General features: G+C 40.4%; 1 protein-coding gene across 6 annotated transcripts in view; it reads left to right on the top strand.

Annotated features, from left to right (window-relative positions):
• LOC138763992 (splicing regulatory glutamine/lysine-rich protein 1-like) overlaps nt 1–22,614 on the top strand; it is a 151,681-nt gene extending 129,067 nt beyond the window's left edge. For 5 of the 6 annotated variants that reach the window (XM_069939153.1, XM_069939145.1, XM_069939126.1 and 2 more), the window contains 4 exons: nt 2,069–2,209; nt 2,501–2,884; nt 10,374–11,133; nt 20,025–20,622. In XM_069939153.1, coding sequence (XP_069795254.1) covers nt 2,069–2,209; nt 2,501–2,884; nt 10,374–11,133; nt 20,025–20,291 — 1,552 coding nt within the window. In that variant the 3' untranslated portion in view covers nt 20,292–20,622. Of the gene's footprint in view, nt 1–2,068; nt 2,210–2,500; nt 2,885–10,373; nt 11,134–20,024; nt 20,623–20,864 lie in introns of those variants that run through there. The other variant, XM_069939134.1, reaches the window with a different exon arrangement.
• The last annotated feature ends 729 nt before the right edge of the window (nt 22,615–23,343 follow it).

Genomic DNA, 23,343 nt, shown 5'->3' with positions numbered 1-23,343 from the left:
TCTGCGCCTGCCTTTTTTTTCCTTAGCCTCCTCCCATAATGTCCATTATGCGTTTTAAGAACTCTAGCACTACTGTTTGTCTAACATGGGCTTTCTTCATGCATCACTGATTACTTCTCTGAGTTCCCTAGTCTCCTGCACAGTAATAAATAACCTCACCCTCCTATGCCTTAACACATAGACAACCTTGTTGATCTTTAAGAGGCCTATTCTTTCCCTAGTTGCTTGCAATATATTTATCCATTATTTATATGCCTATGTAAGCTTCTCGATAGTTTTCGTTAGTCAAAACATAATTCTTTTCCCATCTTAAATTCATCATTAAAGATTAGCTCATGTTTTTTTTTGTCCAATTTGAAGGCTTGGCTGTTTCTTCAACCTTGCAATCAATGGCACTAAGACCAAGGAGCTAATTGTTGACTTCATAAAGGGAAAACTAGAGGTGTATGATCCAGTGATCATTGGGGGATCAGAGGAGGAGAGGGTGAGCAAATTTAAGTTCTTGGGAGTCACTATTTCAGAGGATATTTGCTGCACCCAACACACTAATACTATAGTAAAGAAAGCACGTTAGTGCTTCTATTTCCTCAGGAGTTTGTGGAGATTTGATATGTCATTGGAAACCTGGGAAAATTTCTACAGATGTATGGTGGAAAGTGTGCTGACTGGCTGCATCATAGTCTGGAATGGGGACTCCAATATCCCTGAGCGTAAAGCCCTGCAAAAATAGTGGACACTGCCCAGGATATAATAAGCAAAACACTCCCCACCATCAAGAACATCTACAGGGAACACTGCCATTGGAGAGCAGCAGCAATTATCAAGGATCCACACCACCCAGCACATGCTCTATTCTCGCTGCTAGGAAAGAGTTATTAGTGCTGCAATACGAACCACCAGGTTCAGGAACAGCTGCTACCCCTCCACCATCAGATACCTCAACAATAAATTCAATCAGGGACTCGTTTAAGGATTCTTACTTTTGCACTTTGTTGATTTTATTTTTCTCTGTGTTGTAGTCAGAACAGGTTTTCTGCCTCACCCACAGGAAAAAGAATCTCAGGGTTGTATGTGATGTCATGTATATATGCTTGACAATAAATCTGAAGCCTGAGGACAGGAAATCTTGGTTTCTATAATGATCAGAAATAAAAGAGGCGTAGAATTTCAGGATCATTGGATTTGCTTTTGTTGTGATAGATGTATCAGTCGCTCATTGAAATAATAAATTGGAGGATTTCATGACCTTTCTTTCATTTGCTTTTCATTTTGTAACTCCCAGTGCAAAGTCCAGCTTACTTGATGGCATTAGTCCATTTTAGAACCAATTCCTTGTGTGAAATACATTCAGTATATCAACAGATTGACATAAATTTAATGCAAACTTTTATGAAGGGACAAACAGCCATATTCCTTCTATGCAAAAATTGAACCTTAATTAAACTGTAAATTCTCAGCTGCATATTAAATTTACTATCTTTAATGGAATTCGTTTAAATGAGTATTTTTCAGTTAAAATCTATATTGATTCAATTTAAAGAACTAACAATGAATACTTTCTATCCTTGTAAGTCCTAGCAAGCTTGGACAAAATATTTTGATGAATGCATGATAGACATACTGTATATTTTCTGTTTTACAAAAATAATATTTCTGTACTTGCTATTGCACTGCAGAAGTGTCCATCCGTTCAACAGGGAAAAGTCCCATTCCCCGTTCCCTCAGCAACCTATTCTCCCTCATTTGACTTTAATTCTCTTGCCACTTAGCTATGTTTAGGGATAATTTACAGTGACCAGCTCATCATTTGGAAGTGGCAAAAACCCATGCAGGGAAAACTTGCAACCCCACATGCATGGTGCCCCTTAGCAGGATCAATCCCAGGTTCATGGAGGCATGAGGCAGTAGCACTATGCACTCATTAGTGTGAGTTGGGAAAAATATTGGAACAAAACTGGCATTAATTATAATTATTTGAAGTTAATCATTTTTAAAATTATGCGAACACTAGCTAATTTCCTGCTTAATGTGACTTTTTTAAAAATATATAATCTCTTTTCAAAAACAGAGAAAAAAAGCCTGAAGGAAGCACTAAAGGGAAGGAAGAAAATAAAGATGGTGATGGGGAAAATGGGAAGAAGAAAGAAAAAAACTCCAGTACCCCACCAAGAAGAAACAGTTCATGTAGAAAATCACGAAGTTCAAGCAAGTAGGTGATACAATGATAATCTAAGGTATTTAATTATGTTAAGACTTTTTTTTTAGAATGACCATGAATGTTTAATTATGTTGACATCTTTTTTTTAGAATTACCATGAATGTTATAGACTCAAAGTAAGAAAAGTAGATTTACTTACTCCTCCATCCAGATAATTTGAAGTGATTCTGTGCACCCATGTTCCTCCTTCACCATTTCCAGTATTTCTAGAAAATAGTTAAAAAGCATTTACTTATTTCCCATAGTAAAAGAATGTTCAAAGTATCACAATTCTATTTACAGAGAAAAATATGGAAAGAAAAGCAGAAGTTTATCAAGAAAAAGATCCAAGACACCAAAAAGGAGGTCCAAGACTCCGAAAAGGAGGTCACGGACACCGCGAAGAAGGTCTCGGACACCACGGAGGAGGTCTCGGACACCACGAAGGCGATCTCGAACACCACGAAGGAGATCAAGATCACCTAGAAGGCGGTCCAGATCGCCAAGGAGGAAATCCAGGTCACCAAGGAGGAGGTCCAGGTCGCCAAGGAGAAGGTCCAGGTCGCCGAGGAGAAGATCCAGGTCGCCGAGGAGGAGGTCCAGATCACCAAGAAGGAGGTCCAGGTCTCCAAAAAGAAGGCCAAGGACACCAAAAAGAAAGCTTTCTAAATCTCCATCTCCAAAAAGGTGAAACAAATTGTTATAATTGACCATATTAACAAATGTGATTTATTTTAGATGTGATTAATGCAGATGCATTCATATATTGTGCAATACACAAATGTGCTGAAGTAAAGGGTAATCAACATTTTGGGCCTGAGCCCTTCATCAAGCTATGAGCAAAAAAGCAGATAGATGCCTGAATAAAAAGTTTAGGAAAGGAGAGGAGGGAGGAAGAGACAAGGTTCACAGGGAATATTTGTCACATTCCTCTTTTTTTATGCTCTTGATAAAATAGCACTGGGGTTAAAATCATTGATCAAAAAATTTTTTTTAAATTTCGTATAAATGAGGATTTCAGAGAATACGATTTTTGATAATCGGAGTTGTACTGTATTTCTTTCTTTTTGCCTTGTTATTAACTGGGCCTTCAAGGTACATTCTTGATTGTTTTCTGAGGTCAGTTGTCTTGTGTCATTAAACAATGACTTGTTCTATTTTCAAAAGATGAATCTCCTCCTCCAATTGTATGTATCTTGATAAGCCTAAATCCCTTTCTTCAATAACTGCATTAATTTCTTAAGCAGTTAATATTTTCTTCCGCTTGGCTTTGCAAATTCTATTTATGATTACCTGTCCATGCATGTCAACTGCTCTTTGTTTTTTTTCCCCATTGATCACTTTCAAAACCGAAGCATCATCAGATTCATTCCCATTTTTCTGAAACATTACTTTGTTTCCAAATACAAACTTAAAAACCTTTTGGTCACTGTCTTCTGGAATATCCATACTTTGAAGTTCTTTTCAATATTTTGTACTCTGAAGGCAGTTGCACCATATTGTCATTCAAATGCTTCTTTATACCATCAGCGCAACTTTATATGTTCGCCTGTTGGTAAAACATGCTGCAAAATTTCTTCCTTTTTTTGAATACTTGTAATACAAAACTCTCTGGTCTAGCAATTCCCATGGTTTAGCATGTTTTGAAATTTTAGTGCACATCTGTATGAATGAATCAATTTTAAGTAAGATCTAATCTGATAAACTAAGATCTGTGCTAAGATCAGCTAATTAACTACTAGTGCAACTTTTGTGATCTGATAATTTTTTAAGTGATGGAAATTTTGACTTACTAGTGGTTCTTGCAATGCTTGCATTATGCAGGTATTTATAAATTTTTAAACCACAATAATTGTTACATTACATTAAATTTTAGATTATTTCAAAAGAAATTATACATGTGGTATATATCATCCCACCCACCCTCCCATTCTCCCATATCCCAACCCCCCCCCACCCCTAAAAAAAAAGAAAGAAAAATTGGAGAATGCCGAGAAAATTAAGCATTTATACAATAAAGTCTGTTGGAGGTTACCAAGAAGTGAGGTCTTCAAAGAGTCAGTTATACATGCAAACTCAAGATTTCTTCATTGATCTTGTCTGCTGGTGTATCTTTCAATACTTCATTTTCATCCATTTTTGATGAAAACAATTCCTTCTTTACTGGTTTAGATGCAAGATCTTCAAAGAACTGTTTGTATTCTTTTGAAGGTTTTTGGTCGTTATCGAAGCACTCAGGAAAGTTTATCTTGATTGGTTGTTTCAATGGTTCATTGAGTTTCACAACAGATATTGACACTGTTGTTGACTGCTTCTGAGCAATATCATTCTTTCTTCCTAATGGTCCATTAGGAAGCATAGTTTTGATAGTATAAGGTATTACTTCTATTGGTTCCAGAGCCTTTGATACATCTAAACCAATTAGCATCTCTATCTCAGAGCTATCTTCCAGTATATAAACCTTCCTCAGAAATGATCACCGATCCACATCATTTTGATATGGGATGTTTCCTTTGTGCACAGGCATAGTTTTCTGTCCAGCAACCGATAACCCTGAAGCAATGACCTTTTCTTGTCCCATGGTTTTCAATAGAATCTTTAATCTTCAAGATAAAACTTATTCATATGTTGCAAAATGATGTTGTGCACCTGGTTCAAGAAATCCATATGTATGTACCATTGCATTCCCGTTCTTGGCCTTGTAAGGCACTATTGAGAGTTTGTAGTTATCTGCACTGACCCCAGTAAGACCATTTGTCAATACTGAGGCTTCAGCACCATTTTCAACTGCTTCTTGTCATTTGTTCTTTTGCCATGTTCCTTTTTCCTGAAAGATATGTCATATTTTGGAGTGTTTTTGACTACATATGTTTCAGTTGAGTCTCTTTTTGCAATCTTTGCTGATGTGTCCTTTACACACAGCCAAAACATACTCCATTTTCCTTCAAAAATATGATTTTCTCACTAGGCGCGTTCTTTTCCATTTGTGCACATTTTTCCAAATTATGCTTATCATTACAGAACAAACATTTCTTCACAACTGGGAAACTTTCATTTTCCTTATCTGCAACTAATACATTGGTGGTAAAGGCATTTCCCTTTATCTTCAGTTGAGGCTGTGACTTGGACATCTCAACTTCTTTACTTACTGTTTGAGTACCTTTGATAATTCCATACACTGGATCTGTGACAATGTCCACTTGCCCTTCATTGAACTCCACCAAATCCTTAAAAGTAGCCGTTTCTTGTATTCAACAACTTGAGTAAATTTATTTACAATGATTAGCATGTTATCAGATATGTCAAGCTCTCAAAGATGGCTGATCTACATCATGACAGTGCAACATCTTCTTAGAAAGAGGGCATAAGCTTGTAGACTCTTTATGTGTTCCGGTCTTATATTAGACCATGAAAGAGTCTTCTGTACATAAGCTGTAGAAATTCTATATTTTATGCCATAATGCTTCTTTAGTAATGACTTAGCCTGTTTGAATTCTTCTTTCAAAGTTATATGTTGGCAGCTCTTGACTGTGACAGAATATAGATATGTTTTTGGGAGATAAATTGGGGCAGATTTTAGTGTAGGTCACATACAAACACTTTAAAACAGATCTTATTTAAAATACTGGAGCTCTGCTCATGTTAGACATGTCGGCCACTGCCCTTTGCAAAAGCTTTGGAGAGTGTCAAGAGACTTCACTACTGGATTGTTGTTTACTACAAAAAGGCAACAGATGAAAGAACTTGTTGGAGCTGGAGACAGTCTAGAGGGGATCTTGCTTTTCTAAGAGGGTCATGTGGTTTTGCAAGCAGAGAGAGTCAAACAGGCTTTTTCTCTTGAGAGAGAGAGAGATGCACAGAGATCAGTTCTCTAGTTTTACAGCCAGCAGCAGCAACTGGAACTAGAACAGGACAAGCTGGCAAGCTTTTGGAAAACCCCATTTGGAAGAGGGGTTGTGAGTGCTTAGTTCAGCTTGGTCAAAGCCCTTGTGGTTCATGCAAGAGGAGAGGACTAGCTGTCTAATGTTTCACTTGGAATAAGAGAAACAAAAAGGCACTCTGGTGACCTGAAAGAAAGAGGTTATCATCTGGAGAACCCTGAGGGGGCAAGTTTCTTTGGCAAGATACTGAAGTGGCTGATTAAAAAGGAATCAATTATGGATGTCCATTGTAAAAAGTTTTCTCTCTGAAAACTGACAAGAACCTTCCTGAGCAGTAACCAAGCACCAAAGCCTGGTGAACTTTATAAATGTTAAATTCTGTGCACAGTATAAAAATTGCCTGCAACCAGTGAACTTGGAGGAATGAGAAGTGAGATTGGACTGTGAATAAAAGAACTTTTCTAAACTTATACACATATTACATACACGTACGCTTAGAATTAGAAGGGGGTTAAGATAGGTTAGTTAAGTCAATAGTGATAAGTTAAAGTGTGATTCTGTTTTCATGTTGAAAGATAATTAAAAGCAATTTTTGTTTAAGTAACTATTTGTCTTAGTGAATATCTATTGCTGCTGGGTCTTGGGCTCCTCTGGTCTCATAACATTACAAGATCTTGTGGTTGTCCACATGTGAACTGCTCCAAATAATATAAACAATCCTCCGAGCTTTTACACTTAATTTCAATACTGTGTTCAAAGCTTTTCATAAACTCTTGCGTCACCATCAAAAACTGGAATCATTTTCCTGGCCAGAGAAGAGAGTCTATAATTGAATTAATGATGCAGCTATTTCATCTTGTTGTGCCTGGGCAAAAATGACTTTATTCATCCAGATGTCTAATACCTGCTGGGACCTAGTGGTATTCAGTTTCGCACAGTGGCATTTGGCTCACATCTCTGTCCAATGTGATCAATATTGGGGTTTGAGATCTAGCACTACCGTGCCTTGTCCTGTCTAGTTTAGGCCAAGCACGTATTATGGTTGTAGCACTGGCTCAGTACCGTGCCTTAACCTGATTAGCTCAGGACTAATCATGTCTTGTGACCATAGCACTGGCTCAGCCTTGGTATTCAATATTTTATTTTTTTGTTGTCCTTCCTCAAAGCGTGATTCTTTAGATAATTTACTTCAAGCACCAGATACCACTGAGCCTCCTAGTGCTTTCGACCTGACCTGTTTAACAGCAATTTCTGAGTCCAGTAGCAGTAGCTCCAATTGAATCCTTACCTGCTCTTCCTGCTGTTCAAAGGCATATCTCATGTGAAACAATTGCTGCTCCTTTTGCCTCTTTAACTGCCTCTTCTGTTCTAGATTGCTCAAAAACAGCAATTCATACATACGGCTGCTCTTCATCGCTTACATCTTGGTCTTCAATACCATTATTCTCTCAGTGCTGGTCAAAAAGCTAGGCCTCAGTACCTCCCTCTGCAACTGGATCCTTGACTTTCTCATCAGAAGACCACAGTCAATACGAATTGGAAACAACATCTCCTCCTCACTGATTATCACACAGGTGGACCCCAAGGATACATGCTTATTAGCCCACTGCTCTACTCATCATTGCTAGCCACAATTCCAATAGCCGCTTTCAGGTGGCCAGAATACCCCAACATAAAGGCGCCTAAATACCCGAATGCGGCTTTTGGGAGGCCACCTGAAAGCGGAGAACCCTGACCTGAGGAGTACTTACCCAACCCTCCTCGGATAGGTGTATTCTCCACTTCTGAGTGCTCCCCCAGGCACCTGAAAGAGCGGGACTACGGCCACAGTTGACAGGAGCCGACGTTTGCTCTGCGGTGCCTCTCCCTGCTGCAGTCTTTTCAGGTGCCAGAACAGCGCCTTCATTGCTGCCGTCTGAATGTCGCTTCGCGCACACCCGAAGCCAGCTCCGGAGCCACATTCTCCCAGCTATTCCACCTGAAAGCGGCTAATGCTATATACGAGTTTGCCGATGACACCACAGTTGTCGGCAGAATCACAAACAGCAGTGAGGGAGGGAGATCGATCAGCTCGTTGAATGGTGTAATGACATCAGCCTTGCCCTCAATATTAGCAAAACCAAGGAGATGATTGTGGACTTCAGAAGGAAGTCAAGGGAACACGACCCAGTCCTCATCGAGGATTCAGTAGTGGAGAGGATCACGAACTTCCAATTCCTGGGTGTCAGCATCACCGAGGATCTGTCCTGGAGCCTCCATGTTGATGCAATCACAAAGAAGGCTCACCAGCGGCTATAGTTTGTGAGGTGTCTGAAAAGATTCGGTATGTCACCGAAAATTCTCAAAAACTTCTACAGGTGTAGTATGGAGAGCATTCTGGCTGGTTGCATCACTGCCTGATATGAAGGCACCAACCCCAGAATAAAGTCCAGAGGGTTGTAAATTCGGCCTACAACATCACAGGACATCTACCTGAGGCAGTGTCTTATAAAAACAGCCTCTCTCCTCAAAGGCTCCCAGGCCCTCTTCACTGCTACCATCAGGGAAAATGTACAGGAGACAAGGGCAGTTGCTTCCCCACTGCCATCAGATTCTTGAATAATCAATGAACCAAATACACTGCCTTACTTTTTGTGCACTACTATTTTTTATATTTATAGTAATGTTGTCAGATGGTTATAATATGAATGTTGTACTGTGATGCTGCTCCAAAATACCGAATTTCATGACTTGTTTATGACAATAAATTCTGATTTGTTCTTCTAAGTTGAAGTTAATGTGAAGGAATTTTCTTTTTGCTTCAAGAGCTGCCGTATAAGCCTGAATTTTTACATAAGTAGATGCAGTACTTGAAACACTGGAACCCGATCTGGAACTCCTCTTACTTCTGCTTCCAGCATTTGACACACTATCCATTGGTCCTTTATGTCAGATGATGTCTCACTATCTGAGCCTGTCTCCATTTTGGTTTGCCTATCCCCCTCACCACCATCTTGAGACACAGCTTCAGCCATTTCCTTGTGGCTGATCATTGTTTCTATTAATATATTTTGCAGTAATACTGTGGGATCTGTATTTCCAGCAGCTGTAACCTTCTCCCTGTCTATATCCTCACTCTGCCTTGCTTGATGAGTTGCTTTGTTTCCACTTGTCTCTAATTGCCGCCTTTGCAAATTCTTCTATAAGTTTTGTGACCTTCATCTTCTCAAAATGTAGCTCCTTAGGTACAGCAGCTGCCATCTCATCCATCCAGTCTATCGTCGCACTCAGTCATCAAACATGCACAACAATTACTCGAAAACTAAAACAGTCCTCAAAGGACAAGCGGCATTTTCTCCAAACTATGTACTAACTTGCAATATGACACAGAAGGAATCCTTTAGTAAGGCTTACCACTTCTTCATTGGTCTTTGTGCTGTTGATGTTTGTGCCTCTTTCTTCGATATGCTCTAAACAGCCCGTTCGATCCAGTCTGAATACCAAATCTAATTTCCAACTTTCTATGTCTTAAATTCTGTACTTTATTGACTACTGAGTCAATAGTTCCTCTTTTATTGAGTAATGAGCCAATAGTCCTTTTTATTGACTAAATATTGCAACGATCTTCCTTTATAATCACTTGGAAAGACTTGAGTATCGTTTATGGCTCGTTCAAAAAAAAGTCTGTACTAAAGTTGAGTTTTTTCAACTACATTATTACAACTTATTATACGGTAGCAAAACTATAATTAAAAACAATTAATTATACTTAAAACAATGATTATAATGGTCAATAAAAGTATTCAGACCCATTCAAGTCTTTCCATCTTCGTTGAACAAAGGAAACTTCAAAACTGAATGTTATCTCAAAACACACAGAAAGCTAGCCATAACTTTGAAGCTGACTTTTACGATGAAACACTCAAAGAATGTATAAACAATATCCCCTGGCTGCTTGCAGAATATGCTTACAATCATGATTCTTTTTGGGGGACACTGTGTCTTATTTCCATCATCCTGCCTCCTCTTCAGAAGGTCATGAAAGTGAGTTTTTCTTGAGGAAGTTCAACTTTCTTGTCCTGCATTATGCTAGTGAGTTAACCAACTGTAATGCAATTATTTAGATTTAAATATTTGAGCTTCTAGGAGTTGTTGCTCTGCATTTTCAATATATTCCATTGATGGGATCCGAAATGTAAATGTTTCTCTGTGCACGGATAAGATTGAATCCGCACGTTCTATTACCTGCTTTTGTTTCCAATTACAGAATTCATAGTATTTTATTGTTTTCAGTACAAAATGCTTCTGTTTTTCAGGAATAGAAAAGAGAAAAGAAAAGACAAAGACCGAGAACAAAGCAAAGATGGAACTGAGAACAGAGAACATTTAAGCAGCCAAAGCACAGACAAGAGTAAACGCGATCATTCCACCTCAAAGAAGAAGAAAGAGAAGGAAAAAGAAAAGGAGCGAGAGAAGGACAAGAGCAAGGATAAAGAGAAGGGCAAGGAAAAGGACAAAGAGAAAGAAAAGGACAAGGAGAAAGAGAAGGACAATGAAAAAGACAGGGAGACACAGAAGGAGAAAGACAGGGAGAAGGGAAAAGAGAAAGACAGGGAGAAGGAGAAAGACAATGTAAAGGATGAGAAAGGTGAGGAGCAAGGCACATTAAGGGAGGTGAAAGATGATGGGAAAGATACAGTGGAGGAGAAGGATGATGGAATAGAGGAGAAAGATAAAGACAAAGATAAGACTGAAGAGAAAGATAAGACAGAAATGAAAGATGAAAAAGATAAAACAGAAAAGAAAGATGAAGAGAAAGATAAAACAGAAGAGAAAGGCAAGATGGAGAAAGGGAAAGATGAAACAAAGGAAGAGAAGGGTGTGATGAAGGAGGAGAAAGATGAGGCAAAAGAGGAGAAAGACAAAGGGAAAGACAATGTGAAGGAAGAGAATGATGGGGTGAAGGAGGAGAAAGAAATGTTCAAAAACTTAAAGGAGGAGGAGGAGGAAAAGGAGACAGAAGTGAAGGACAAAGAGGAAGACTGCGAAGGCAAGCTGGACAACAGTGATCTCAAGGTGAAGTTCAAGGAATAAAGTTTCTTGATAACTTTGTGTCAACAAAATAATTTGATGCAGTGTAGGGTTAATTTATGCAAATGGTTGATTGTACATCTATATTATGACAGAGACTGGAAAAATGATGAGGCTCTGAAGGGTGTATATAGGGAGTTAGGAAGGAAAATAAAAGAGCATGGCCTCGAAGTTTTGGACTGCTGCCTGTGCCATGCTGAAAGAAAGGGCAAGAAGAGAAAGTTATGGCAAATGAAAGCATTGCTGAGGTGTTTATGTAGGGGCGGGGGTTCAGGTTGTGGATCATTGGGATTTCCTCTGGGAAGGTATAAACTGTACAAAAAGGGATGTGTTGCACCTGAAGTAGAGTGGGACCAATATCCTTGCAGGCTGGTGTCCTAGAGCTGTTGGTGAGGGTTTAAAGAATCTTAAGCAGGGGGGTGGAAACCAGAGTGTTAGGTCAGATGATGGAGTAGTTGGTCACAAGGTAGATGATCTGACTGAGGAAGGAAAGGCAGTGGATAAAACATAAATGCAGTAGTAAATTGGATGGGTGGAAATATGTGTACTCTAATACAAGGAGTATTAGGAACAGAGCAGATGAACTCAGAGTGTGGGTCATTACATGGAACTATGACATTATGGCTGTTATAGAAACTTAGTTGTCTCAGGAGCAGGAATGGATGCTTAATATGCTGGACTTTACATATTTCAAAAAGGGCAGGGAGGTAAAAGAGGTGGAGGATTTGCATTGTTGATGAGGGGTATCATGGTTGCAGAAAAGGGGGAGGTAGCAGAGGAATTGTCTACTGAGTCAGTGTGAATGGAAGTCAGGAACAGGAAGGGGGCAATAACTACAAGGTCTACGTTATAGCCATGTCATGTTGTTCCACCACCCACCCACCTAATAGCAATAGGAACATCAAGGAGCAGCTAGGGAGGCAGGTTCTAGAAAAGTGCAAAATAATAAGGTTGATTTTAACTTTCCTAATGTTAATTGGCGCCATCTTAGACTGAAAGGTTTGAACAGAGTGGAATTTGTTTGGGGTGTTCAGGAAGGTTATGTAGAAAGGCCAACTAGAGAAGAGGCTATATTTCATCTGGTATTGGGAAAAATACCATGTCAGGTGTCAGATCTTTGTAGGCAAACATTTCAGACAAACTGATCATAACTCTCTCTCCTTTACCATAGCGCTAGAGAAAGACAGAAATAGAGAATTTAGAAAAACATGTAATTGGGGTAGGAGAAAATATGATGTTATTAGGCAGGAGATTGAGAGCATAAATTGGGAGCGCATGTACTTGCGGGGAATGTATTGCAGGAATGTGGCAAATGTTCATGGAACATTTGCATAATGCTCTGCACAAGTATGTTCCATTGAAGCAGGGAAAGGATGGTAAGGTGAAAGAACCATGGTGGACAAGGGATGTTGAAAATCTAGTTAAGAAAAAAAGAAGCTTAAGAGAATTTTAAGAAGATAGGAACTGATAGAAATCTAGAAAATTATGAGATTACCAGGAAAGATCAAAGGACTTTAGAGATAGAAAGGTCCATGTGAAGACCTTGGTGAGCAGGATGAATAAAAATCCCATGGTGTTCTATAATTGAAGATCAAGAGGATGAACTGTGTGAGGATAGGACCAATCATGGGTGTTAGTGGAAACGTGCATGGAGTTGGAGGGTGTAATGCAGGTCCTTAATGAATACTTTGTTTCAGTATTCACCAGAGAAATGGACCTTTGCAGTTGTGAGGATGGTTAAAGTGGACTGAAATGCTTGAGCATATTGACATTAAGAAAGAGGTTGTGTTGGGAAATCTACCAGGTTTTAATGAAAGAAACCTGAAGAACTTTTGTCAAGAACTTTTGAAAAACATGAAGTTAAATAAGTCATCGAGACCTGACGAGATTTACTCAAAGCTATTGTGGGAAGCAAGGGAGGAGATTGCTGAGCCATTGGCAACGATCTTCCCATCATCACTAGGGGTAGGAGAAGTATTGGAGGATTGTGAATGTTGTTCTCCTGTTCAAGATATTGAGTGAAGATAACCCAGAAAATTATAGACCATTAAGTCTTATTTCAGTAGTGGGCAAACTGAGCTTAAGATGCTGAGATACTAAGAGACAGAATTTGGAGAGGTCATGTCTCATGAGCGTGATTAAATTCTTTGAGGATGTAACAAAGAACTTTGATGAAGGTAGACCGGTAGATGTTGTGTATATGGATGTCAGTGGGCATTTGATAATGTTCACCATGCAGGATAGGCTAATTCAGAAAGTAAGGAGGCAGAAATCCAGGGAGGCCTTGCTTTGTTAATGTAGAAGTGGCTTGCCCAAAAAATGCAAGGGTGTAGATAGTTTGTATTCTGCATGACCAGTGATGTTTTGTAGAGATCTGTTTTGCGACCTCTCCCCTTTTGTGATTTTTATCAATGACTTATGTAACAAGATCAAACCAGCAACCACAAAGAAGGCATATCACACAGGGGTAAAGATGAACAATTACTTTATTAACAAAAAATTCACCTTCAAATTTTAATTCAAATTCCCCCCCTTTTAAAACAATGCCCACTGGTTTCTATGCAAATTTCTATAACAGTGTAAAACTAATAAATTCCCCAGCCTAAATATAACATTAGTAATTAAAGTCTAAGTTATATTTCCAACCAGCCCACAGAAAAACTTAGACTCAAAACAAACACAAAACACACAAGACTTGCAAAATTTCGATCTCAACCGAAGCAAAGATCATAAAACAAAATTCAGTTTGTTTGGTAAACTGAAGTCAAAAGATCTTTGAGAGAGAGCACAAAATTCAAAGTTATCTTGTGTTGCTTTCAGAGAGAGGAACAACGGGCTTGGTCCGGATCCTTCTGGCTGCCTTTGGAATGTTCATCCTTTTTGAAATCCCAACATTCTAAACTGTCCTCCAGACCATGACTCATGCTCTGGGCCTTCTTCCACTCCACAGCACCACTTGGTTTATCGTCTAAGGGCCAAAATTTTTAGATCATTTTCTGCACATGCTCAGTCCGTCTCCCACTCTCTCAGCAGTCCACCTTCACCTTGGCTCTTAAAAGCAAACTTTCCATCACAAAACCACACAACACATAGGCCAATACACAACACAGAACTCTGTAACACTTGGATGAGGAAGTGGAAGGGTGGGTGAGCAAGTTTTTTGTTGACACGAAATTCGATGGTGTTCTGTATAGTCTGGATGTTTGCCAGAGGTTACAGAGAGACATTGATAGGATGTGGAGCTGGGCTGTGACGTGGCAGGTGGAGTTTAATCCAGCAAACTGTGAGTGCTTCAATTCATTATGTCAAATTTGAGCACATGGGAGGATTCTGAGCAGTGTGGACGAACTGAGAGATCTTGGGGTTTGTGTCCATGGGGCCCTCAAAGCTACTGTCCAGGTTGATTATGTTTTTAACGAGCCATGAGGTACTGTTGCAGCAACACCAGACCTTGGTTAGACCCCACTTGGAATATTATGTTTAGTTTTGCTCACTCACTGCAGGATGTGGATGCTATCCAGAGGGTGTAATGGAGATTTCAAAGGATACTGACTGGATTGGAGAGCATGCCTAAGAGGATAGGTTGAGTGTATTTAGTCTTTTTACCTTGAAGTGATGAAAGATGAGGGGTGACCTGATAAAAGTATTTATGCTGATGAGTGGGATTAATCATGTAGATGCCAGGGGCTATGTTCCCAGGGCTGAAATGGCTAACATGAGCAGACATCGTTTTAGGGTGCTTGGGAGTAAGTACAGGGGGGATGTAAGAGGTAAGTTTTTTACACAAAGAGTGGTGGGTGCATGGAATGTGCTGCCGGGAATGGGGTGGAGGCAGGCACAATAGGATCTTTCAAGAGATTATTAGGTAGGTACATGGTTCTGAGAAAAATGAAAGGTTATTCACTAGGGGAATTCTGGGCACCTGTTAGAGTAGATTGTTAGGCCAGTACAACATGGGCTGAAGGGCCTGTATTCTATTCTGAGAGCAAAGAGAAAAATCTTCAGATCTAAATAGCAAAAAAAAACTACTGGAAGAACAGCAGGCTGGACAGCATCTGTGGGGGGAAATGAATCCAGTTCAAGATTATTGTCATGTTTACTGAGGTACATTTAGAAAGTTACTTTTGCTAACAGTTCACCTCGACAATCCACCTATAAGAACTTCAAATAAAACACAGAAGAGAGTGTCGTTACAGATAGAGATCAATTAGAACAGAGCAAAGACAACATCATTTTACTAGTATGAGGTTCATTCAGAAGTCTGATAGCAGCAGGTAAGAAACTGTTGATGAATCTGGTGGTATGTGATCTCACCCTCATTAATCTTCTTCCCGGTGGAAGGAAAAGAGCGTGTCTGAGGTGGGATGAGATGTTTAATGTATTGCTGCTTTTCCAAGGAACAGGAAATATGGTGCAGTGAAGTTTACGGGTGAAGGTCTGTGCGTTCACAACTAGTTATTTTTTTGTGATCTTGGGCAGAATACTTTCTGTACCCCTCAGTGATGTAAACTGACAGGATCATTTCAGCAATACATCTATAAAGGTTTTTGAGGGGCATGAATTTCCTCAGGCTGCAAAGGAAGTAGAGGCACTAGTACACTTTCTAGCCATTGCATTGATATGGTTGGACCAGCAAAGTTCATTTGAGAGGTTTACTCCTAAAACCTAAAGCTGTCTACCATCTCTTGCATCCTTTGATGCGGACCAGGGAGTGAGCTCCACTCCTTTTCCAGAAGTCTATGACCAGTTCTTCGTCTTGTTCACATTGAAGGAGAGGTTGTTGTTCTGGCGCCAGGCCACAAGTCATTCGGTCTTCCTTCTATATTCTCTGTTGTTTAACATCGAGCCTACAACTAATGTTAATATTTTGGGTCAAGAGTCTGTGTCAAGACTAAGAGTGGAGAGGGAAAATAATAAGTTTTAAAAGGGCGGCATGGTTTACACAATGCTTTTACAGCGTCAGCGACTTGGGTCTGAATCTGCCACTGTCTCTATAAGGCATTTGTACGTTCTCCCTGTGACCATATGGGTTTCTTCCAGATACTCCATTTTCTTTCAATCCTCCAAAAACGTACGGGGTTTGTAGGTTAACTGGTGTATTTAGGTGGCATGTGCTTGTGGGCATGCGCAGGTGGGACAGATGATCCTTACGACTGCAATAAGTACGTCATTAAGATTACATCCCACTCTATCCATTAAATTTTGGATAGTCTGCGCAGTATACTTGAGCCCAAAAGGCATCCTTCTGAATTGTAAAAGGACAGGGTGTAAAAATAGCCATTTTTGGAATATCATTCGGGTGGACTGGGATCCAGGTCAACCTTGGAAAAGATGCGGGCTCACTGCAGGTTGGATGCGAAGTCCTGTAAATGTGGTACTGGGTAGTGATCCAGTGCGGTAACCTCTTTCAACCTGTGCTAATCAATGCAGGGTCTCCATCTGCCTGCGGCCTTGAGTACCATGTGGAGTGGGGAGGCCCCAAGCTATCGGACCGTTGTACAATACCCATGTCTTCCATCATTTTAAACTCCTCTTTGACCAGATGAAGTTTAGCTCGGACATGCAGCAGTAGCCCTTCAGTTGGTATGTGGTGCCCCATGTTTTGGCATTGCCGAGGTGAATTGCGATGTAATTATTCTGGGGAATTGTGCTAACAACCTGGCGAATTCATTCTCTAAAAGAGTAATGGAGTCCAAATGCAGGGCTGGCAACTTGGTCTCACCTTGGGCGAAGGTCTGGAAAGTGTTGGTATGAACGGGCTTTCATCCCTCTAGATCAGGGGTGTCAAATTCAAATTCACGGAGGGCCAAAATTAAAAACTTGGACTAAGTCAAGGGCCGAACTAAATATTTATTGAAAATTTTCAACAACATCTGCATGTTTTCTCTTCTTTCAACATATGTAATGTATAACTTTAGGAGGATAATGTTACAGGTCAGGAGTAGGTAGCTCAAGTTCACCCTTTGCTTGACCTGAGGGAAACCTATTTGGTCCCTGTGGAGATGTAGTCAGCATTCACAGGCTGTGTCCATTTTGGCCTGCATCAGGACTCAACATTTCCTGCTCACTCCTCAGGCTCTAGGCCTCTATTCACCCTCAACCCATCATCCCTCTACCTGACCAGTCCTTTACCCAACCTCTACTCATCCCTCACTCCACTTGCTCTGCCTCTACCCACCCCATCCTATACACGCCCCTCTACTGCCTCTCCCCTCAACCTCTTCCTCCCTCTACCCGTCTCTCACCCTCTAATCACCCCACCCCTACTCGCCCTGTCCCTCCCCTTTTACCTCTTCCCTATCCACCCCTCCTTCTACTCATCCCTCCCTCTAACTGCCCCTCGCACCACCATAAGTTCCCCTGCCCATTACTCCTCACCTACACCCTCTGCCCACCCCTGCTTACCCACCCACTCAGGCCCAGCGCGCTGCCGATCAGCCTTTGCAGACAGCCACGATCTCTCTCTTCACGTGCAGGGCCGAACCAGCCGTCCCTGGGGTCCGCGCAGGTGCAAGCGCTGAAGGCCGTGGCGACCGGGAGAAGTGCGCTCGCGCTGTGGAAGGGCCGTCCAGTGCCAGTCGCGTGGGGCTCGCGCTGCCCGGGAGCCGTGCGCAGCCTGCCATGCCCGTCGCGCCGACAGGAAATCCGCCGCACTGCTCGACGGGTGGGAGAAGTGACTGGTTGTGCGGGGAGCCTTCCAACCGGCTTGCCGGCTGATGACATCGACAGACTTCTCGTGTTACAATTTCTCGTGTTACAATGGGGAAGGATGTGCAATGAAGGGGGAGGATGCTGGGGGTGACATTACCAAAAAACAGCATCGGCTCTCGCTGCAGGGCGGGCCACCTGTAATACATTTTTGAAATGATCTTGCGGGCCAAATATAATTATATGGCCCGCGGGCCAGAGTTTGACATGTGTGCTCTAGATCAACCAGCAGGTCACATGCTCTGAGAAAATCAGCTCCCAGTAGTGGTTGTGCGACTGCGACCGGTGTGAACGTTTACATCGCCGAACTGGATAGTACTGCAGTTGGCAGCTTTCAGTGATGGCCCAGGTTTTCTGTTACATGTGTCACGCCACGAAGGGGGAAGCATGCTGATCTCAGTATCCCAGACTTCTAAAAGGCTGTATCATTAGCCAGCCGCCACAGCCATTAGCAAATGCTGGCCCCGGCATTTCCCTGAAATGCACAGGGAGGTTGGCAGCGGCAAACTTGTGTGCCCCTCATTGATGGTAGAAACACCAATGGGTGCTATCTTCTCGTTGTCTCCTGGCCAACTGGCAATCTGACAGCGGATTTGATTGACCCTGCTGCCAGTCAAATGTTGGAGTTGCACAATCCTGCTTTTGTAAGTGGGATCTGGTGACCTGTTCTACTGTCACTTTTTCTTGCTTAGCTTGCCATAGAATGTCAGCACAGGCTGCGGCTCTCTGAGGGTCACTGAAATCCTCATCAGCCAGCAGCATGTGGATGTCTTCTGGAAGGCCCTATGCCTTTCCACTAGTGCCAACATTTCATTCATGAGCACTGAAGACGTCCTGTCTCCTAAGCCATTTAAGTGAAGTAAACGAACCGCTTGCTCACGTCATGAGAGGCCAAAGGTATGGATGAGCAGACTCTTGGGTGCCATACACTTGCCCTCCACTAGAGGCTGCTGCAGAAAACTGGAAACTCAACATGTCGTCTCTTGATCCAGGGCACTTACTACATGGTAGTGCCACATGGAATCAGATGTTATCTGCCCCAACAGGAATTGGGCTTCTGCTTGGTCAAACCAGACACGTGGTTGTGAAGTCCAAAACGTTGGCAGTTTCAGAGCCACAGCATGAGTTGAAGAAAAATTTTCCATGTTGGGTTTTAATAATGTTTGGACAGTCAGGGTCACCAGTTCAGCAAAGTATTCTATACTGAGCTACTACAGATGTCGGGGTACACATTGTCAAGTTGATGTATGCACAGGGAAGTCAATGTGCACATTGTGGAGTCTAGTTAGTGCAAGACTGACAACTCCAGGCTCGTATGTTGGGCTAAAATACATCACTGCGTCTGTCACATGAACAGGAAGTGATGTCATCAACCAGAATAAAAACCTGTGTTGGATGCAGCTCATTTTCCCCAGCACATCAGCCACTTTGGGAGCCAGTTGGCTTGCTGATAAGTTAGTGTTATGTTTTTAGGGATTTGTCTTAGATCTAATGCTCTTTTTTTAAACAAATTAAATTTGTTTGAGTTGTGACTTGTTGATTGAAGACATTTAGAGAAGTGTAGCCCGTTGATTATGAGATTGATTCTTTGGTGAATTTCTGTTGTATCAGGACACCGCTGTATTCATTTGGGTTACTGATTTAAAGAGCTGCTGTTGTAGTCTGTGATGGAGGAATATGGAAGTGACTAATATAAAGAGTCCCAACATCACACAGTAGTTGTGCTAATGTTAACAAACACTTTAAATTTATTCTTTTTAAAATTTAGGTATACAGCACAGTAACAGGCCATTTTTGCCCATGAGTCTGGGCTGCCAAATTTACACCCAATTAACCTTCACCCCCTTTATTACAGTGGGAGGAAACCAGAGCCCCTGGGGAGTACCCATGCAGACAAAGGGAGAAGATACAAACTCCTTATAGAGCATGGGATCTGAACCCCGCTCCTGATCGCTGGTGCTGTAAAGGCGTTGCACGAACTGCTATGCCAACCATGCTGGGTCAGCTATTCTCAAGAAATGTTACTGGAGCAAATTTTTATGGTATACGTGGTGAAGCGTTCAGTCCAGTAAGATCAGCAGATAATGTTGAATGTGTCCATTACTTAAATCTATGTTTTATTGAAATATTGTACTTAAATATGATTTCTGTGGATAATTTTGTTTCAGGTGGAAGAAGACATTGTTAACGAAGATGGTTTTAATTGTGGCAAAAGCAAAGAAATCACAGGACCGCGGAGAGAGGTCTTGCTTGATGTTAAAGAAAATGGTAACCACAGCCTGATTCAGCTGAGCACAGAAGAAGCACAAAAGTCTGACATTGCTCTTTTAGTTAGTATTGAAGGGGGAAGTGGGGGCAAAACAGACACTCTATCTATGGACTTAAATGAGACGCAGAACAAGTCTGTTTCTTTGGTTGAAGAAAGTGGCCTTTAGCAAGTCTTTCTAGAATGGTTATTTATCTGTGTGACAGTTTTGATGAGTTTCTGAATTAGGTATTTCTTCAGTCTTGGAAAATTTAGAAATGGAAGGAATATATATTGTAAAAGTACACCTTGTCACTTCATGAACTTACAAGCATTGAATGGCTAGATGTGGAAGTAGTGTCACTCAGATTAAACATGACAAAGTCACATCTTTGTCGTGAAGGAGCTGTAAATATGTGTATTACTTTTTTAAGCTTACATAATACCCACATTTGCCTTCACAGAATTTTGTTAAATCTGTAAGATGTACGTATATTATTTTGTTAGTATTGTTAATGAGCGGGAGCGGGGGGTGGGGGGGGTGGGGTGGGGGGGGGGGGGAGAGTATCAAACTGCTGATTATTTCATGAACAATTTCATCATCTGCAATTTTTTCACTCCTTGCAACTGTAGACTTGGCTATGTGCCAAAGTATTGATGCCCAGAAAATGATAGACAGCTGGACAGAACAAGTTGCATGTTGACCACATGTCAAATAAAATTGACAATTTCAATCTCTGTATTTTTCTATTTGTACTTTTAGATTTGAAGAAAAAAATGCATCCAAGAAAGCACAAGTTTTATGATGTTTTGGGCAGGGACGTTACATGGAACCAACTATGTGCGGTTTAATTTTCTAATTTTTATTGTAAGATTGGTACATTGGCTGTGATTGAGATTGAAAAGAACAGTACTAATTTATTTACAGTTTACAAGATTCATGAATCGACTTGTTTCCACAAATTATTTTTGTTACTGAATGCTATAAACTGGCTCTTTTTATTAATGTTTTGACTCTTACTGGTATATAACAAATTCCAGATAAATTTTGAAGCATTTATGAACAAACTTACCAAAACTGGACATGAGAGGTAGAGTAGATAGAGGTCTAGCAATTACATAAGGACGCACACTTACTGTACATTAAAATCAAAATGACCTAAACTGATGCTAATTCACACCTTTTAGTGACCATGTTCAGTGATCTGATGGGTTAGTTGGGATTTGGCAAATGGATTCAATGTTGTGGAAGAGAAAATGGATCAGCAAATAACCCTTGCAAGAATTGTTCAGATGCAGATTTTAAACAAGGATTGGTTTCATATCACGGAATACTATAATGTACATTGAACGTTTTTTTTATGAAGAGCCAACTTCAGAAGAGGGAAATAAACTGAACAAAAATGGGATAGGACAGTTAGCGTAGCAAATCAGTGCAACACTATTACCGTGTCAGTGACCTGGGTTTAAATCCGTTGCTGTCTTTAAGCAGTTTGTACGTTCGCCGCATGGTGGCCAGGCGGACCAGTTTCATCCCACATTTCTAGGCGTAGAGGTGAGTAAATCACTTGGCTGCAAGAGTGTATTTGAACTGCGTGGGTTCATGAGCCAAAAGTGCCTGTTACTGGTCATATCTCTCAAATTTAAATTGAGTATTCATTTTAACCCATTATTTCCAGGAAACATGTACAGTGTATGGCAAAAAGGAATTACCTCATCATCTTGATTTTTATGAGCTTAAATGCTGTAGCATAATATTGAATATTTGTAAGTAGTTAATGGAATGTTTTTCTGACAAAAGTGTTCATTTGTATTTTATTAATTTCTTTATTTTCTCAGCCAATAGAGTGTTTTGTCCTAATTAACAGGAATAAAGATACACAATATTAATTAATATTTTTCATGACCCAGTTCAGTAAGAAAGTCAATATATATTGCTTTATAAAGGTCAAAATTTCTCTGTTATTCTATGCCATTGAATGTTTTGGAGAAAACGTCCTTCTATGTGAAAATATGAACATTGAGTTCTAAGTGCTGTAAGGGGAAAGATTGCATTATTGTCACGTGATACTACATTTAGAATGTAACGTTCATGAAATTCGTTAACTCTTTTTGTTCGCCTTGTCCAGCACCCCTCTCTGTACACAGTAACACAGACTGTAACAACTCCAAAATTAGTCTTTTTAAAATGAATCAGAATCCAAGTAGCCATTTCATGAATTTTACGAAACAACCACCAGGTTTATTATTTCTGAGTTCACTGAACCAATAATACACAAAGAAAACGTCAGATTACTCATGTTAAAGGTTCTCAGATGAAAAATACGCTTCAAGCCTGTACTGCTTATATTTTGAAAGATGCTGTATGTTACAGTGCAGTATATGGAATGTTTACTGACATTTTGTAGTATTTAACATTTGTAAGGCAGTGAAAGTCTGCAAAGATGCTATTTGTATGTTGTGTTCAACTGTGAAGTGCTACTTTCTATTAAAAAGTTATACTACAAAGAGAACCACTAATAATACATGTAAGTTCACCAGTAGCTAAGAACAAACCATTTCAAAAATGTGACTTGAGTCATCCTTGTAGCATTGAGATTGTTATGTGATACCCATTTACAAGAAGTCACATATTGATATTTGTTCCAGCTGTTTCGTAATTGTTCAATAAATAATAAACATAGTTAAACTCAATAAAAGATAATTATTTGATCAGCTGCTGCCTTTCCTCTTACAACATGATGTGGCACAGCAGTCTATTCCTAATTGTATTAATTAAGAAAACAAAAAGAAAGGAAATTTTGTCAAAAAATCAATTTCTTTATGATTTATTAATTATTTTTGATCAAGTTTCAAAATGCAGGCTTTTGAAGTACACTAAAACCTCGTTAGAATGCAGTAGTTGGGGTCCAAGATTTCATACTGCATTACAGCCAAGACGCAGAACATATGCAAACAGGTCATGATTCAGGAAGCAGGAGAACAGAATAACATAAACATAACATAACAATTACAGCACGGAAACAGGCCATTAGGCCCTTCTAGTCCGCACCGAACCAAACACCCCTTTCTAGTCCCACCTCCCTGCACAATACCCATAACCCTCCATCTTCTTCTCATCCATATACCTGTCCAACCTTTTCTTAAATAATACAATTGACTCCGCCGCCACTATTTCTCCCGGAAGATCATTCCACACGGCTACCACTCTCTGAGTAAAGAAGTTCCCCCTCATGTTACCT

Source organism: Narcine bancroftii, chromosome 1 (assembly GCF_036971445.1).
Source record: "Narcine bancroftii isolate sNarBan1 chromosome 1, sNarBan1.hap1, whole genome shotgun sequence".
Lineage (NCBI taxonomy): Eukaryota > Metazoa > Chordata > Chondrichthyes > Torpediniformes > Narcinidae > Narcine > Narcine bancroftii.
This window is presented reverse-complemented; position numbering and strand designations above follow the sequence as displayed.